General features: G+C 48.9%; 1 protein-coding gene across 1 annotated transcript in view; it reads right to left on the minus strand.

The window, feature by feature from the left end:
- Positions 1-377: 377 nt before the first annotated feature.
- The window catches only part of kpna3 (karyopherin alpha 3 (importin alpha 4)), a 167,337-nt gene continuing 148,963 nt past the window's right edge, over positions 378-18,751 (minus strand). The window contains exon 17 of the mRNA XM_072514225.1: positions 378-2,493. Within this exon, the coding sequence (XP_072370326.1) occupies positions 2,395-2,493 (99 nt within the window). The 3' untranslated portion in view covers positions 378-2,394. The remainder of the gene's footprint in view (positions 2,494-18,751) is intronic.

Genomic DNA, 18,751 nt, shown 5'->3' on the forward strand with positions numbered 1-18,751 from the left:
ACAGCCCTTCTCAAATCTCCAGGTCAAGAAAATTCAAACAGCACAAATTGTAAAATAACATGACCAAAAATAGGATCAAGCAACTGGGCTAAGGGAGCTGGACTCGGGTCCTTCATGTGGCTCCAGGGCTGCTGATGAGAAACCCACTGAATTGCATCCTGGTGAGGAATCAACACCCAAATTAGGGAAGGAGGATTTTTATTTGGGTGGGATTGGTGTGTGTGTGTGGGGAGGGGAGGGGGGGGGGGTCAGGGGAATAATACTTTGACAATTAGATCATTAAAACAAGAGGTAGTATTTAGACATGAATTTGAGTTTTAGATTCTACAATTATTTCATACTGTATGTCCCTTTCCACATAGTAAATCACACACACAACATTTTAAATTCTATATTGTGCGAATGGATATTATGCAGTTACCATATGTAGCAGATTTTACAACATAAAAATATATAGGAAAAACAAAGGCACAATGAAATCCAACTCATTCTTCAGGCAGAAGAGCTGAAATGAGCCACCTTAAAGAGATTTTAATTTAAAATTTATAAAAAGGATATAAATAACCGAGGCCAAAACACTATTTGTATCATTAAAACAGTTTCATCAGCAAGTAAAAATCTTGCAGTTTTATATAGCTTGTATCCTGTAAAGATACAAGACATGGTAGTCTTTAAAGTGGCTCAGTCTTGGCGGCAAGGTATTAAGATGGATATAAACCTGCACAATTTTGTTCATCAATGAGAAACAACTCATTTGCAGAGCTTTGATTGCATTTCTCTGATTCAGTTACAGTAGATACTGCCCACACTTGATAACTACTTTAGTTTCAATGCAATCTTCTGTTTCTTTCCAATAATGCGTGGGGGTGGGGTGGGGGGGGGGGGAAGTTTACATCCAGTCACCACAGCAACAAAACCCATCCCTGAATAGTGTCACCTAGCCTAATACCTACAAAAAAAAACCTCCCTGTGTATCTTAAATACAGTAAATAAAGCATTCAACGTTAACGGACCAGATGTACACTTAACTGTAAGCTTCTGTACAGCATTATACAATGCTTACGTTACATTCCCCGTAAAGATTTACACTCCTTTTTGTACATTTTACTCCTTTTCATCAATTTGTTTTAGCCATTTGAATAAAAAGTGTGGCTTTAGATTCTCGTCAATAACACTCAAGTCCATGACCAAATTTAATGAAACAGCTGCTGATTCACAGCCATCAGCAATATCCACAGTAAGGAAAGGTCAATTTGCGATGTACGACTGTCTAAGACTGTGTGACTGCAAACATGGAAGCTCCACAGTTTAAACCCATTAAAAGTCCAACAATTTAGTTTACTACGGCTTAACCTGAAATTAAAAAATACTGATTCACCTAACAGTTGGAAGCAAGATTCGCAGTAGATTAAATGGTTAATTTAAAGATTTTTTGGGGGGTAGAAACTCAGATTCATCTAATGGAGTGAGAAACCTGAATGTGAACATGAAACATGGTTGAATCTTGCTTTCAGTTTAAAGCAGAGGCTCAAGTCACATCAATATAATAATTGCAGCTCAGGTAAGACACCATGCACAGCATTTGTTAAGTACTTCAAAAGAGCAGGGAGAAAAAATTAAAACACAGGTTCTAGTAGTGGTTGTAGTAATCAGCAGGGGCTCTTTTTCACAGAACTTGCACAAACTGTCAAGAAGTTGTGGTTAAACTTGGCTCCATTCATTAAGTTTAGTTTCCAGCTCTAGTCTGTGAGGCAGTGCAAGCACAACAATCTAGCATGGATGCAAGCAGGATTTTTTTTTTTTAACCTCCCTGTAGCCAAAAAAAAAAGTGTTTTTGCAGTCGCCAGAAAAATAAAAATCCTGGTTTTGGTTCATCCATGGACTACTTTGGCCATGATGGTTCTACAGTATTTGCAAATCCTTCTATTGTAAGCCCCGGTGAAAAGTCTTCTAAAAAACCTATTTCACACGTCAAAGCCAAGTCTCTTTGCAAGTCCCATTAATAAATACCTAATGGTTCAGAAATCTTCCTGTTCTATGTAGAGAGCTACTATCTTGTGTGCCTAATATGCAACGTTGTAAGTGAGACTGCTACTACTGTCACAGGAATGAGGTACCAGGGAGGGAAAGGTATAATCACAGGCGATGTTGGGGATTACCCTCATTTGTTGATATGATAGTTACTCATGGGCTCACAAGAATCATGCACACCTGTCAACAATCCGTGTGGTAGCAAATTTTGGCAATTGCTGAGTGATTGATAATTAGGCTTTTCAAAAAGCATCAAATGTAGATGCGCAGATGTCTCTCGAGCCTCCATCACACTTCTGCTTGGTAAATTTTTTTGGTGTTTTGGGTTGGCAAGGGGCAGGGAAGCTACAGAATCTTCTCAGCTTAGAAATTAAACTCCTTTGTTTGAAGGTTTGTTGTGGGATCGAAACTGAAAGTTCCAGCTTGAGTTGCTTCAGGAAGGAGACTCGGATCTTCATCAATCTATTGAGAGGAAACAGGATAAATTAGCATGACCTCCTTGTTGAAACTGGTTTATGTAAGAAATTATTTGAACTATCTCATTTGTCCCATTAACTCATGGTAAGTATTAACCAATATTTGGGACTCTTCAAGTCTCAGTCAGCAGTTATAAACCATCTGAAACTGAGCTACAGCAAGGTTTAGCCTGAACCCTGATATAAGGCCTGTGCTCACACCTTCCAATCCAATTGCTCTCTGTAAAACACGGAATCTAAACTTTTGAGGAAATGGAAGGCAAATGTTCTATTTCTACATCAGGCAGGTATGCATTGCCATTCTTAAACATCAGAAAGCTTTAAAAGGTTAAACCAAACTTGTAATTCTTTTCGCAGACGATAAAACTGTAAGGATTCACATATCACCAGAAATGTCAACAGACAAGATACTCAAGCCAGTCGTTTCCATGCAAATCTTGAGCTAAGATAGGTAATTAATGGTCAGAATTAATGGTCATTGTACTTGCGGCTTATGTCAAATGACATCTCCCACCTGTCCAATATCAGTTGAGATCATCTAACTCAGCACAGACTCAGGATCAAAACTGGGAATTTCTGAAATGTATTGTTGATCTACTTGTTAGGTAAACTCATGGGAATATATATTTTGAGTAAACAAGTTCCAATTCACTGCATATATTAAAATGAGAAGCACCACATACCTTATGGACCACATGGAGATAAAAAATAAAATGGAAACTCACTGATTAGACCTTGTACAAGGGCAGCAATGCGGTGAAGTGGTTAGCACTACTGCCTCACGGTGCTGAGGACCCGGGTTCGATCCCGGTCCAGGGTCACAGTCCGTGCGGAGTTTCTCCCCGTGTCTGCTTGGGCCTCACCCCCAGAACACAAAAAGATGCGCAGGCTAGGTGAATTGGCCACGCTAAATTGCCCCTTAATTGGAGAAATAATTGGGTACTCTAAATTTATATTAAAAAGAAAAGACCTTGTACAAAACAGATCACAAAGCCTAGAGGGCAGGGAAGTAATTTACTTCAAAAGCGAGTAGACAGTTTTAAGTATTTGCAATTCTCAAATGATGGCACAAGTTAACAAAAGTTCAGCTGGTTGGATCCAATAACTTGTTTAAGGGCATACATTCTCTTTTATAAATTTAGAGTGCGCAATTCATTTTTTCCAATTAGGGGGCAATTTAGAATGGCCAATCCACCTACCCTGCACATCTTTGGGTTGTGGGGGCGAAACCCAGAGCAAACACGGGGAGAATGTGGAAACTCCACACAGACAGTGACCCAGAGCCGTGATCGAACCTGGGACCACAGCGTTATGAGGGAGCAGTGCTAACCACTACGCCACCGTGCTGCCCTCGTGCATACATTCTCAATGAGTAGACCAAACTAACAGCTGAATGAAATAGTGCAGAAATACCAACTTTTAATCCTTAGTTTGTGCTAAGTTAACTGCTTTCAGTTAGTACCGCAGTTGGAGTATTACAATTGGCACAGGGATCGCTAAAGATAGATGAAAATGGCCAGAATTCCAAATCGCAATCTGATAGAACATAGAACATACAGTGCAGAAGGAGGCCATTCGGCCCATCGAGTCTGCACCGACCCACTTAAGCCCTCACTTCTACCCTATCCCTGTAACCCAATAACCCATCCTAACCTTTTTTTGGTCACTGAGGGCAATTTATCATGGCCAATCCACCTAACCTGCACGTCTTTGGACTGTGGGAGGAATCCGGAGCACCCGGAGGAAACCCACGCAGACACGGGGAGAACGTGCAGACTCCGCACAGACAGTGACCCAAGCTGGGAATCGAACCTGGGACCCTGGAGCTGTGAAGCCACAGTGCTATCCACTTGTGCTACCATGCTGCCCCAATGATGGATCACAGAGTTAACACTCGGATCGGGTACAGTAAGCAATTAGGAAAGCAAATAGCTTTTGAATATCAGCCGTGGCTCAGTTGGTAGCACTCTTGCCCACTCACAAGGATCAAGTTGCACTCCAGGACTTGAGCGCAAAATTAAGGCTGATGTAAAAGATCCCATGGCTCTATTACGAAGAAGAGCAGAGGAGCTATCATCTGTGGCTAATAATTATCCCTCAATCAACATCATAAAAACAGATTATCTGGTTATCACATTGCTGTTTGTGGGAGCTTGCTGCATGCATATTAGCTGCCACTTTTCCTATAATACAACAATAACTATACTTTGAAAAAAAACACTTAATTGGCTGTGAAGCACTACAAAACATCCAATGGCAGGGGAAAGTGCTACATAAATGCAATTTGTTTCTACCTACAAAGGGAATGGCTAAATGAGTAAAGTAGTATTAGTCCAAGGGATCGGATTGCAACAGTAAAGGAGTATTCCTTTAATTATGTAGGGCTTTGCTGAGACCATACCTGGAGTAATGTGTACAGTTTTGGTCTCCTTACCTAAAGAAGGGCATATTTGACTTAGAGGGAGGGCAATGAAGATTCACCAGATGATTCCCATGGTGAGGGATGCTGACCAATGAGGAGGGATTGAATAGACTAGAAAAAGTTTTAGAAAAATGAGAGATGAACTCATTTAAACATTGGATTTGCAGGGGAACTGAAAAGGTTGATGCTGGAAGGATGCTTCCACTTGATGAGGAATTTGAAGTAGGGGTCAAATCTCAAACTAACGGCAGGTAATTATAATATTTATTGTCGGACGTCCGGTTGCGGCTATGCCTAGGTAGGTCGCACGTTCGGCAGCTCCCGCCGGGAACGGACTTTTGGGCTCTTCAGAGGTGCCCCAACAGCAATTGTTCGACGGCTCCCAGTGTGGGAAGGTTTCCCCGACATTATATGGATTGGACCAGGAGTGGAGCGGTTAAAAATGTGATCCTGGTGCAGCGGAAAGTGCGAGGGAGGAAACGCAAGATGGCGGCGGGTGGAGACCAAGCAGCGTGGGCGCAGGAATTCCTTAAACGCTGTTTTGCGGAGCTGAAGACAGAAATGCTGGCGCCAATGAAGACGGCGATTGAGATGCTTGAGGAGACCCAGAAGGCCCAAGGGGCAGCGATCCAGGAGGTGCGGCAAAAAGCCTCCGAGAACGAGGACGAGATCTTGGGCCTGGCGGCGAAGGTGGAGGCACGAGGTGCTGCACAAGAGGTTGCAGGAAAAATTTGAGGACCTGGAGAATAGGTCGAGGAGGAAGAATCTTCGGATTCTGGGTCTCCCTGAAGGAGTGGAGGGGCCCGATGCCGGGGCATATATGAGCACGATGCTCAATTCGCTGATGGGTGCGGGAGCTTTCCCGAGGCCCCTGGAGCTGGATGGGGCTAAACGGGTCCTAGCAAGGAGACGCAAAGCCAACGAGCCACCAAGGGCTGTAGTGGTGAGGTTCCAAGTTGAGCACCACTATTTTGAAATCCCTGATGGGCCATGGAACTTTATCCAGGCTGAAAAGTTGGACTCAAACTGAGGGTTGTCGTGGGGGGTTGTTTACTGTGTTTGGGGAATGTTCTATTTGTTTCGGTGCTGGGTGGGGATGGGTGAATGGATTTGATGTGGGGGGCTGTGGGAGAGTGTGGCCGTCGGTGTTGGAGAGGCATGACCCCGCGGAGGAAGAGTGGGGGTGGAGGCCCGGGGATGGGGAGTTGGGCTAAGGCCGCAAAAAGGAGCTGCACCAGAGGAGGCGGGGCCGGCTCAGACAGAAAGCGTGGGCTTTTTCCCACGCTAGGGAAGGATTGGGGGGGGGGGGGGGGGGAAAAGAGTGCTGGAGAGAAGCGCACACTGACTGCCAAGGGGTGGGGGGATTCTCACACTGGGGGGTCGATGGAATGGTGGGAGAGGCCGGGGTCAGCAGGAGTCAGCTGACTTACGGGAGTGTCATGGGGGGAGCAAAATGGCTAGATGAGGATCTAGCGGGGGGAAGGGGGGAACTGGGTTGCTGCTGCATTGGCCAAAAGGGAGCTGGAAGTAGGAGAGGTAGTCGGGGCGGGGGTCCGCCGCCCGGGGGGACTGGAGGGTGTGGGAGGCGCAGGCACATGGCTGGCCTAGAAAAGGAGATGGCTAGTCTCGGCAGTGGGGGCGAGTAGCCCCCTGATCCGGCTGATAACTTGGAATGTGAGAGGCCTGAATGGGCCGGTCAAGAGGGCCCGGGTGTTCGCGCACTTAAAGGGACTGAAGGCAGATGTGGTTATGCTCCAGGAGACACATCTGAAGGTGGCAGATCAGGTTAGGCTGAGAAAGGGATGGGTAGGGCAGGTCATTCATTCAGGGCTGGATGCGAAGAACAGAGGGGTTGCAATACTGGTGGGGAAGCGGGTGTCGTTCGAGGCACTGAATATTGTAGCGGATAATGGACGTCGATATATGATGGTGAGTGGTAGGTTGCAGGGGATGCGGGTGGTACTGGTGAACGTATGTGCCCCGAATTGGGATGATGCCGGATTTATGAAACGCATGTTGGGTCGGATTCCGGATCTGGAGGTAGGAAGCTTGATAATGGGGGGACGGGGGACGGGGGCACACACGTCTTCAACACGGTGCTGGACTCAGCACTGGACCGTTCTAGGTCCAGGACGGGTAAGAGGCCGGCTGCGGCCAAGGTGCTCAGGGGGTTTATGGACCAGATGGGGGGAGTGGATCCATGGAGGTTTGCTAGGCCGCAGGCCAGGGAATTTTCCTTCTTTTCCCACATCCATAGAGCCTACTCCCGGATAGATTTTTTCATTTTGAGTAGGGCGCTAATCCCGAAAGTGGATGGAACGGAATACTTGGCCATAGCCATCTCGGACCACGCCCCGCATTGGGTGGAGCTGGAGTTGGGGGAGGAGAAGGACCAGCGGCAGCTGTGGCGCCTTGATGTGGGACTGTTGGCGGCTGAGAGGGTGTGCGGGCGGGTGCGGGGGTGTATTGAAAGATACTTGGAGGTCAATGACAACGGGGAGGTGCAGGTGGGGGTAGTCTGGGAGGCGTTGAAGACGGTGGTCAGGGGAGAGCTAATCTCCATTAGGGTCCACAGGGAGAAGAGAGAGAGGAGGGAGAGGGAGAGGTTGGTGGGGGAGATTTGAAGGGTGGACAGGAGTTATGCAGAGGCCCCCCCGAGGAGGGGCTACGTAGGGAGCGACGGAACCTCCAGACGGAATTCGACCTGATGACCACGGGGAAAGCAGAGGCACAGTGGAGGAAAGCGCAAGGGGCGGTTTATGAGTATGGGGAGAAGGCGAGTCGGATGCTGGCACATCAGCTTCGTAAGAGGGAGGCAGTGAGGGAGATTGGTGGAGTTAGTGATAATGGGAGGAATACGGTGCGGAGTGCGGTGAGAATAAACAAGGTATTTAGGGACTTCTAAGGGGATCTGTACTGGTCTGAGCCCCCAGCGGGGAGGAGGGGATGCGACGATTCCTAGATCAGCTGAGGTTCCCGAGAGTGGAGGAGGAGCAGGTGGCTGGTTTGGGAGCGCCGATTGGGCTGGAGGAGCTGGTTAAAGGATTGGGGAACATGCAGGCGGGGAAGGCCCCGGGGCCGGATGGGTTCCCGGTTGAATTTTAATAGAAATAGGTGGACCTGCTGGGCCCGTTGCTAGTGAGGACTTTTAATAAGGCGAGGGAGGGGGGGACCTCGCCCCCGACAACGTCCAGGGCGCTGATTTCTTTGATCTTGAAGCGGGACAAGGATCCATTGCAATGTGGGTTGTATAGACCGATCTCGCTCCTCAATGTTGACGCTAAGTTGCTGGCGAAGGTGCTGGCTACGAGAATTGAGGACTGTGTCCCGGGGATGATTCATGAGGACCAGACGGGATTCGTGAAGGGTACGCAGCTAAATACAAATGTGCGGAGGCTCCTCAATGTGATTATGATGCCCTCGGTGGAGGGGGAAGCGGAGGTAGTGGCAGCTATGGACGTGGAGAAGGCCTTTGATCGGGTGGAGTGGGAGTATCTTTGGGAAGGGTTGCGGAGGTTTGGGTTCGGGAAGGTGTTCATCAGTTGGGTCAGACTGCTATATAGAGCCCCGGTGGCGAGTGTGGCTACGAACCGGCAGAGGTCGGAGTACTTTCGGTTGTACTGGGGGACGAGACAGGGGTGCTGTGCCCCTTATCCCCCTTGTTGTTTGCACTGGCAATTGAGCCATTGGCCATGGCACTGAGGGAGTCCAGGAAATGGAGGGGATTGGTTCGGGGGGAGGAGAGGAACACCGGGTGTCGTTGCATGCCGACGACCTGTTGTTGTATGTTGCGGATCCAGTGGAGGGGATGGCGGAGGTCATGCGGATCCTTAGGGAGTTTGGGGACTTTTCGGGGTATAAGCTCAACATAGGGAAGAGTGAGCTCTTTGTGGTGCACTCAGGGGACCAGGGAAGGGGGATAGACAACTTACCGCTGAAGAGGGCGGAATGGAGCTTTCGGTACCTGGGGATCAAAGTAGCTTGGAGTTGGGGGGCCCTGCACAAGCTTAATTTGATGCGGTTGGTGGAGCAGATGGAGGATTTTAAAAGATGGGATATGCTGCCACTCTCACTGGCGGGTAGGGTGCAGCCGGTAAAAATGATGGTCCTTCCGAGATTTCTCTTTGTGTTCCAGTGCCTTCCCATTCTGATCCCCAAGGCCTTTTTCAAACGGGTAAGCAGGAGCATCATGGGATTTGTGTGGGCGCATAAGACCCCGAGGGTGAAGAGGGTGTTTCTGGAGCGTAGCAGGGACAGGGGGGGAGTTGGCGTTGCCGAATCTGTGTGGCTATTATTGGGCAGCCAATGTGGTGATGATCCGTAAGTGGGTAATGGAGGGAGAGGGGGCGGCATGGAAGAGGTTAGAGATGGCGTCCTGCGTGGGCACGAGCCTGAGGGCGCTGGTGACGGCACCGCTGCCGCTCTCGCCGACAAGGTACATCACGAGTCCGGTGGTGGCGGTGACGCTGAAGATCTGGGGGCAGTGGAGGCAACACAGGGGCGAGGTGGGGGCCTCGGTTTGGTCCCCGATTCGGGAGAACCATCGGTTCGTCCCAGGAAGGATGGATGGGGGGTTTCGGAGCTGACATCGGGCGGGGATTAGAAGAATGGGGACCTGTTCATCGATGGGATGTTTGCGAGCCTAGGGGCGTTGGAGGAGACGTTTGGGCTACCCCCGGGAAACGCTTTCAGGTACATGCAAGTGAGGGCGTTTGTGAGGCGGCAGGTGAGGGAATTCCCGCTGCTTCCGCCACGTGAGATTCAGGACAGGGTGATTTCAGGTGTATGGGTTGAAGAAGGCAAGGTTTCGGCGATTTATCAGGAGATGCAGGAAGAGGAGGAGGCCTCGGTGGAGGAGTTAAAGGGCAAGTGGGAGGAAGAGCTTGGGGAGGAGATAAATGAGGGTCTGTGGGCTGATGCCCTGAGTAGGGTTAATTCTTCCTCCTCTTGCGCCAGGCTCAGCCTAATACAGTTCAAGATTACTCACAGAGCGCATATGACAGGGGCGAGGTTGAGTAGGTTCTTTGGGGTGGAGGACAGATGTGGGAGGTGCTCGAGGAGCCCGTCGAATCACGTCCATATGTTCTGGTCGTGCCCGGCACTGGATGGGTTTTGGAGGGGTTTTGCGAGGACTATGTCCAAGGTGGTGAATGCCCGGGTCAAGCCGAGCTGGGGATTAGCATTATTTGGGGTATCGGACGAGCCGGGACTGCAGGAGGCAAAAGAGGCCGGTATTCTGGCCTTTGCGTCCCTGGTAGCCCGGCGGAGGATTTTTCTACTGTGGAAGGATGCGAAGCCCCCTAGTGTGGAAGCTTGGATCGATGACATGGCAGGGTTCATCAAGCTGGAGAGGATAAAGTTTGCCTTGCGAGGGTCTGTGCAAGGGTTCCTCAGGCGGTGGCAACCGTTCCTAGACTATCTCGCGGTGCGTTAGGAGGAGGTCAGCAGCAGCAGCCCAGGGGCGGGGGGAGGGAGGGGGGGGGCTTCTCTTGGGGTGGTGTTTGGGTTAAGGTGGGTTTTTCCCCCCCATTTGTGCTTTTTCCTGTTATATGGGGGGGTTACTGTATATGGGGGAAATCCAATGTATAATTTCTACTTGTGTTCTTGTTGCTTTTTTTTTGTTGGGGGAGGGGTTTTGTTGAAAATTTGTTGAAAAACTTGAATAAATATATATATTTTTTAAATTTAAAAAAATTATTGTCACAAGTAGGCTTACATTAACACTGCAACGAGTTACTGCGAAAAGCCCCTTGTCGCCACATCCCTGCGTCTGTTTAGGTACACACAGGGATAATTCCAAATGTCCAAATTACGTAACAGCACGTCTTGAGGGACTTGTGGGAGGAAACCGGAGCACCTGGAGGAAACCCATGCAAACACGGGGAGAACGTGCAGACTCCACACAGATAGTGACCCAAGCCGGTAATCGAACCTGGGACCCTGGTGCTGTGAAGCAACAGTGCTAACTGTTGTGCTGCCCATTAGGATCAAGATGAGGAGAAATTTATTTTCTCAAAGGGTTGTGAATATTTGGAACTGTCTCGCTCAGAGAATGTGCATATTCAAGTCACTGAGTATATTCAAATCATAGATCCACAGATATTTGGTGACTTGGGGTGTTGATCCCCAAATTTCTTCCTCTGTCAGTCTGGCCTCAATAAAAGTTGAGATGGATTTGCACGTAAAAAGAAGTTATTTATTTAGCTTGCAAGCTTAAATCATCTTACAGAAACGTAAGAGACCTCCAGCCTCTTAAGCTCCAGAAAAACGACTGAACTAAAAGACAAAGGGATCTCTGTAAAATCAATTCAAATGGTATCAAGTTTCACATACTCGACGGACATAGGTCAGCCTATGTCCCTCCTGACCTGTTTGATCTATTCTGATTGGCTCACTTCCAATCCCTTTCTCTGGCCCCTATCAATGCAGCATCACTCTCATAGACACACCTCTTCCTGCTTTTTCCATGCGGTCTCAAACCCCCTTGTCCCTAACTGCCAGAATCAAAGTGGCTTATTTCTACATTACATTAACTAGTATCTCTAAAGTAACTATTTTATATCACATTCGTCAGGGGAACCACGGGATGAGAACAGTGCAGCAAAGTGTAACGGAGGTAGAAGATCAGCCATGATCTTTATTGGATTGTAGAGCAGGCTCGAGGGGACTGAGCGGTTTATGCTTGTTTCTTATGTTTACACAACAAATGTAACTTCTGGCCCACTTTATAAAAAACTGTTCAAATAGCTTTTCACTTACTTTTCTTTTTAAAAAAAAGGCACTGTTCCAATTGTACTGGATTTCCCTTTGAGCTACCTAACTGGGCATCACCCAATAGTCTATGGAGGTCAGTTTGAGAACACAAGTAAACCACCTTCTCTGCAATATTCTATATTCATTTGCTCAGTCATCCAAAGAGCCAGCATTTCCACCTCAACCCCTCTGTGTTAGATTTAGTTATTACTTCTGAATTAAAGATAGAGAAATTTTTAACACTGAATATTAACATTTTTATCAACCACAGAAAGTCTTCATCCCTCCAGCATCTAGCACAAAGAATGGTTATGTTATCACTTTACATTTCACACATCAATGCTGGAGAGCAATTGCAGTTTAAAACAGCAGCATTTGGCACCAAGTACCAACTTCATCAATTGGTGAACAAAAGAAAAATCTAAAATTTTAAATGAAATCAACAATGAAGAAAGGTATTCAAACGGTATACATAAAAATGGAAGAAATAGAAAACTATTGTTGCAGGTTTAGGCTTAAGACATGAAATTTTATTAACTGGCAAATGTTTGCTTTAAAGGGGGAAGAATAAATCAATAGCTCCAATACCAGGGATACTTTTAACTAAAAAACACATAGTCTGGCCTAATTTGAATACCTGACCTTAAATTTGTCCCCACTGAATGTCAGATGTCTCTAATAGCCGAAAGGAGTTCAAGCACACCTCAGTGACATTACCATTGGAGTGTACAAGCAACATCATCTTGGAAGTTACCATTGAGTAAGTAGAAACTCAATTGACCAGTCTTGTAAATACTGCTGGTACATAAAGGTTATAGCTACATACTCTGCAAATCGGTCTTTCATTTCCTGACTCTTCAAAGTCTCTCCAGCACCTTCGAAGTACAAGTCAGGAGTGTAATGGAATACTTTTTTTTTTGCTCATCTGTATGAGTTCAGTTGGAACAATACTCAAGAAATTCAACACCATCAAATACAGAGCAGTCAACTTGATCAGCACCCCACCCACAACTTAAAAAAAATGTATTTTTATTAGGGTATTTGCAATTTTTACAACAGTAACAACAGCGACAAACATGGTACAATAAGCATTTCCACCCCCATCACAATCTTCACACACCCCAACCATAAAACAACAATCTGCCCCCCCCCTCCCCTTTGGAATTCTGTTTCTGCTGACATTTTCATTTCCCCCGAGAAAGTCGACGAACGGCTGCTACCTCCGGGTGAACCCCAACATTGACCCCCCTTAAGGCGAACTTTATTTTCTCGAGACTGAGAAACCCAGCCATGTCACTAAACCAGGCCTCTACACTCGGGGGCTTCGAGTCCCTCCACATTAATAAGATCCGTCTCCAGGCTACCAGGGAGGCAAAGGCCAAGACGTCGGCCTCTTTCGCCCTCTCGACTCCCGACTCTCCAAAGATAATCACCTCTGGTATTGGCACCACCCGTGTTTTGACATCACCTTAGCGAAACCCTGCCAAAACCCTCTAAGCTTCGGGCATGTGGACATGTTTTGCTGGGCTGCCCGCGCACCTGTCCTCTACCCCGAAAAACTTGCTCATCCGGGCCGCCGTCGCGTGTGCCCAGTGGACTACCTTGAACTGTATCAAGCTAAGCCTGGCACATTATGAGATGTGTTAACCCTGCTTAGGGCATCAGCCCATAGACCCACCTCTATCTCTCCCCCAAGCTCATCTTCCCGCTTGCTCTTAAGCTCCTCCACCGAAATTTCCTCTGATTCCAAAAGTGCCTGGTAGATATCTGATGCCTTTCCCCCTCCCACCCATGTACTGGAGACCACTCTGTCCTGCATCTCCTGTGGCGGCAGCAGTGGGAAGGCCTGAACCTACCTTCTCAAGAAGTCTCTTACCCGCAGATACCTAAACCCATTGCCTGCTGGCAATTCAAATTTATTTTCCAAGCTGGGGAAGTTCCCGTCTATAAAGAGATCCCCCATGCTCCTAATTACGGGCAACACGGTAGCATAGTGGTTAGCACAGGTGCTTCACAGCTCCAGGGTCCCAGGATCGATTCCCGGCTTGGGTCACTGTCTGTGTGGAGTCTGCATGTTCTCCCGGTGTGTGCGTGGGTTTCCCCCGGGTGCTCTGGTTCCTCCCACAGTCCAAGGATGTGCAAGTTAGGTGGATTGGCCATTCTAAATTCCCCTTAGTGTCCAAAATTTAGGTGAGGTGAGGTTACCAGGATAAAGGGAATAGGGTGGAGGCTTGGGGCTTAAGTAGGGTGATCTTTCCAAGGGCCTGTGCAGACTCGATGGGCTGAATGGCCTCCTTCTGCACTGTAAATTCTATGATTCTATGAATTCCTGCCCTTTGCCATCTACGGAACCCACCATCCAGCCTACCCGGTAGAAACCGATGGTTATTATAAATCGGGGTCCAAACCGATGCTCCCTCCACTCTCTTATATCTCCTTCACTGCCCCCAAATTCTCAGAACCGCCACCACTACCGGACTTGTCGAGTATCGGGCCGGCGAGAACGGAAGAGGTGCCGTTATCAGTGCTCCCAAACTTTACCACGAACCCGGTGGTGGCGGCAACATTGAATACCTGGGGACAGTGGAGGCGACAGAGAGGGGTGCGGGGAGCCCTGGTGGGGTCCCCAATCAGGAACAACCATAGGTTCGCCCCAGGAAGAATGGATGGAGGATTTCAGAGCTGGTACCTGTTGGGAATTAGGAGGGTGGGAGATTTATTTATAGATGGGGCTTTTGCGAGCTTGGGAGCATTGGAGGAAAAGTAGAAGTTGCCCCGGGGAAATTTCTTGAGATATATGCAGGTGAGGGCGTTTACTAGACAACAGATGAGGGAATTTCCGTTGCTCCCGACACAGGGGATACAGGACAGGGTGCTTTCAGGGGTGTGGGTCGGAGAGGGCAAGGTGTCAGAGATTTACCGAGAGATGAGGGAAGAGGGGGAAGAGGGGGAGGAGTCGGTGGGCGAACTAAAAGGAAAGTGGGAAGAAGAACTAGGGGAGGAGATAGAGGAGGGTATGTGGGCTGATGCCCTAAGCAGGGTAAATTCCTCTTCCTCATGCGCCAGGCTTAGCCTGATTCAATTTAAGGTGCTACATAGAGCACACATAACGGGAGCAAGATTGAGCAGGTTCTTTGGAGTGGAGGACAAATGTGGGAGGTGTGGCGGGAGCCCAGCAAACCACGCACATATGTTTTGGGCGTGCCCGGCACTGGAAGGGTATTGGAAGGGAGTGACGGGAGTGATTTCACGGGTGGTGAAGGCCCGGGTCAAATCAGGCTGGGGGTTAGCTCTATTTGGAGTTGCGGAAGAGCCGGGAGTGCAGGAGGCGAAAGAGGCCGACGTTGTGGCCTTTGCGTCCCTAGTAGCCCGGCGCAGGATCCTACTCATGTGGAAGGAGGCGAAACCCCCCGGACTGGAGGCCTGGGTAAATGATATGGCGGGGTTCATTAAACTGGAGCAGATAAGGTTTGCCCTGAGAGGATCGGCTCAAGGGTTCACCAGGCGGTGGCAGCCATTTCTCGACTACCTAGGGGAACGTTAGAGGGAAGACAGATGACCAGCAGCAGCAAACCCAGGGGGAAGTGGGGGGGGGGGGGGGGGGGGGTGGAGGGGGGTTTAGTTTAGTTTAGGTCAAAGATAAAGGGGTTTTGTTACTTGTGTATTGTTAAAAATTTCTGTATTGTTATTGTTGCGTTTGCTTTGTAAGAGGGGAAAAATTGTTGTTGGGGAAAAAAATTTCAATGAAACATATTTTTTTTTAAAAATCAGCGCTCCCAAACTTGTGTCTTTACATGACGCCACCTCCATTCGCTCCCACACCGACCCCTCCCCCACTATCCACTTGCTAATCATGGCTATATTAGCCGCCCAGCAGTAATCACAAAAGTCCGGCAGAGCCAACACACCCTCCCCCCGACTGGTTTAACTTATGCAGTGCCTCCCATTCCCGGGCCACCTGGATTCCCAGATACCGGAAGCTCTTCCCTACCATTCTAAGCGGCAGCTCTCCCAGTCTCTTCTCCTGCTCTCTCGCCTGTATCGCGAACATCTCGCTTTTCCCCATGTTCAATTTATACCCCGAAAAATTACCACATTCCCCTAGGATCCGCATAACTTCCCCCATCCCTTCCAATGGGTCTGAAATATACAAGAACAGATCATCTGCGTAGAGCGAGACCCTGTGCTCCACCTCTCCCCCCCCCAAAAAAAACAATTCTTTCCAGTTCAGAGAGGCTCTTAACACCATGGCCAATGGCTCTATGGCCAGGGTAAACAGTAGCGGGGAGCGGGGACACCCTTGTCTCGTCCCTTGGTGTAGTTTAAAATACCCCGACCTCAACCGGTTCATACGCACACTCGTTACTGGTGCCTGATAAGAGCAACCGCGCCCAGTCAATGAAGCCCTCACCAAACCCAAACCTTCCCAGTACCTCCCACAGGTAATCCCACTCAACCCGATCAACAGCCTTCTCCGCATCCATCGTGATCAACACCTCCATCTCCCTTCCTTCTGAGGGCATCGTAATAACACTTAAAAGCCTTCGAATATTGGCCGTGAGTTGCCTGCCCTTTACAAATCCCGTCTGGTCTTCCCCTTTCACCCCTGGGACACAATCCTCTATCCTTGTGGCCAATATCTTAGCCAGCAATTTGGCGTCCACATTCAGTCGAGAAATCGGCCTGTATGACCCGCATTGTTACGGATCCTTCTCCCAATTCAGGATCAATGAAATCGAGGCCTGCGACATTGTTGAGGGGAGGACTCCCTTCTCTCTTGCTTCATTAAATGTCCTCACCAGCAGTGGGCTCAATATCTCAGAAAACATCTTATACGAATTCCACCAGGTAGCCATCCGGCCCCGGGGACTTGCCCGACTGCATGCCCTCCAGCCTCTTCCATTATTTCCTCAATTTCAATTGGGGCTCCCAGCCCTTCCACCAGATCCTCATCCACTCTTGGGAACCTCAACTGACCCAAAAACTGCCTCATCCCCTCCACCCCAGCCGGGGGTTCCGTCTCATATAATTTGCTGTAAAAGTCCTTAAACACCTCATTCACCCCCATTGGGTCTAGGACTGTGATCCCACCTCTACCCTTTACTCTCCCTATCTCCCTGGCCGCCTCCCTTTTTCTGGTGCGCTAACATTCTGCTTGCCTTTTTCCCCATACTCATAGATCACCCCCCTTGCCTTCCTCAGCTGTTCCACCACCTTCCATGTAGTCAACAGCCCAAACTCCACCTGTAACCTCCGCCGCTCCCTCAGTCGCCCCGCGTCTGGGGCCTCAGGGTATCTCCTGACCACCTGGAGTATCTCCTCAACTAACCTATCCCTCTCAGCCCATTCCACCTTTTCTCTGTGGGTCCGTATCGAGATTAATTTCCCTCTGACCACTGCCTTCAAAGCTTCCCAGACCGTTGCTGCAGAGACCTCCCCCGTATCATTTGTTTCCAGGTAGTTCTGGATGGACATGTTCACCCGCCCACAGACTGCTTCGTCTGCTAACAACTCCACATCCAGCCTCCATAGCAGGCGTTGTCCTCTCTCCAAACTAACCGTAGATCCACCCAATGTGGGGCATCATCCGACACTGCGATTGCCGAGTACTCAGTATCCACCAACCCTGGTATTAGAGCCCTGCTCAGAACAAAAAAGTCGATCCGAGAGGATACCTTGTGGACATGGGAGAAAAAAGAAAACTCCTTTGCCCTTGGCCGTGCAAACCTCCATGGGTCTACTTCCCCCATGTGTTCCATAAACATCTTCAATTCCTTTGCCGCAGCTGGCACCCTGGATTTTGACCGGTCCAATTCCGGATCAATGACTGTGTTAAAATCTCTCCCCATAATCAAGTGACTTTAAGTCGGAGATCTTACCTAACATCCGCCTCATAAATTCCACATCATCCCAATTTGGAGCATACATGTTCACGAATACCACCCGCACCCCCTCCAGCTTCTCACTCACCATTATGTACCTGCCCCCCCCGTCTGACACGATTCTCCCTGCCTCGAATGCCACCCGTTTATTAATCAAAATCGCTACCCCCCTGGTCTTTGAGTCCAGCCCCGAGTGGAGTACTTGGCCAACCCACTCCTTTCTCAATCTAGTCTCGTCTGTAACCTTTAGGTGTCTCTTATAACATCGCCACGTCCACCTTCAGCCCCCTCAAATACGCAAACACGCGAACCCTCTTGACCGGCCCATTCCGCCTCCCACCCCGCCGGCTAGCCATCACCCTTTTTAGGCTAGCCTCCAGCTCGTGTCCCCGGCCTCCTCGAGCCCACCCTCGGGCATCCGCCGTCCCCGACCTCCCATTTGTCCCCTAGTAACAGTTCCTCCCCTGCCAAAGCAGATCCCCCCCCCCCAAACAGCACCAGAAACCCAATCCCCCATATCAAGCTCAAGCTTATCACCTGCTCGTCCTCCACTGTGCTTCCATGAGTCAGTTGACCTAGCTGACCTGATAGCTCCCACCCATGGCACCAAACAGACGGTCTCCCCATTGTTCTCTCACCTCTCCCCCCACTTGGACATACATATTCAAAGCATCACATTCCCCAGTAAACAAACAGCAGAAAAAACAGTTGAAAAACCACAGAACCCCAGGTCCCAGTAAGACAAAGCTAACTTTAGCCATCGAAACAGTGCCTTATGGCACATAACACTACTTATTCAAACCGGCACAAAACTGATTCTCAACAAATCGCCATTGCAATACTCTCCCCAAGGATTCAGTGTCTTTAGTTCACATCCAGTCTTTTTTCCCTAATGAAAGTCAATGCATCGTCTGGTGTTTCAACATTAAATTCCCGGTCCTCATACGTGACCCACAGACGCACTGGGTACAACGTCCCGAACTTCACCCCCTTCTTAAAGAGGACTGATTTTGCCTGATTAAACCCGGCTCGCCTCTTGGCCAAATCCACGCCCAGGCCTTGATAAATGCGCAGCTCGCAATTCTCCCACCTGCTGCTCCGTTCTTTCTTGGCCCACCACAGAACGCGTTCCTTGTCCAGGAACCACTGCATACATACCACCATCGCCCTCGGCGGCTCGTTCGCTC

This window comes from Scyliorhinus torazame, chromosome 8 (assembly GCF_047496885.1).
Source record: "Scyliorhinus torazame isolate Kashiwa2021f chromosome 8, sScyTor2.1, whole genome shotgun sequence".
NCBI lineage: Eukaryota > Metazoa > Chordata > Chondrichthyes > Carcharhiniformes > Scyliorhinidae > Scyliorhinus > Scyliorhinus torazame.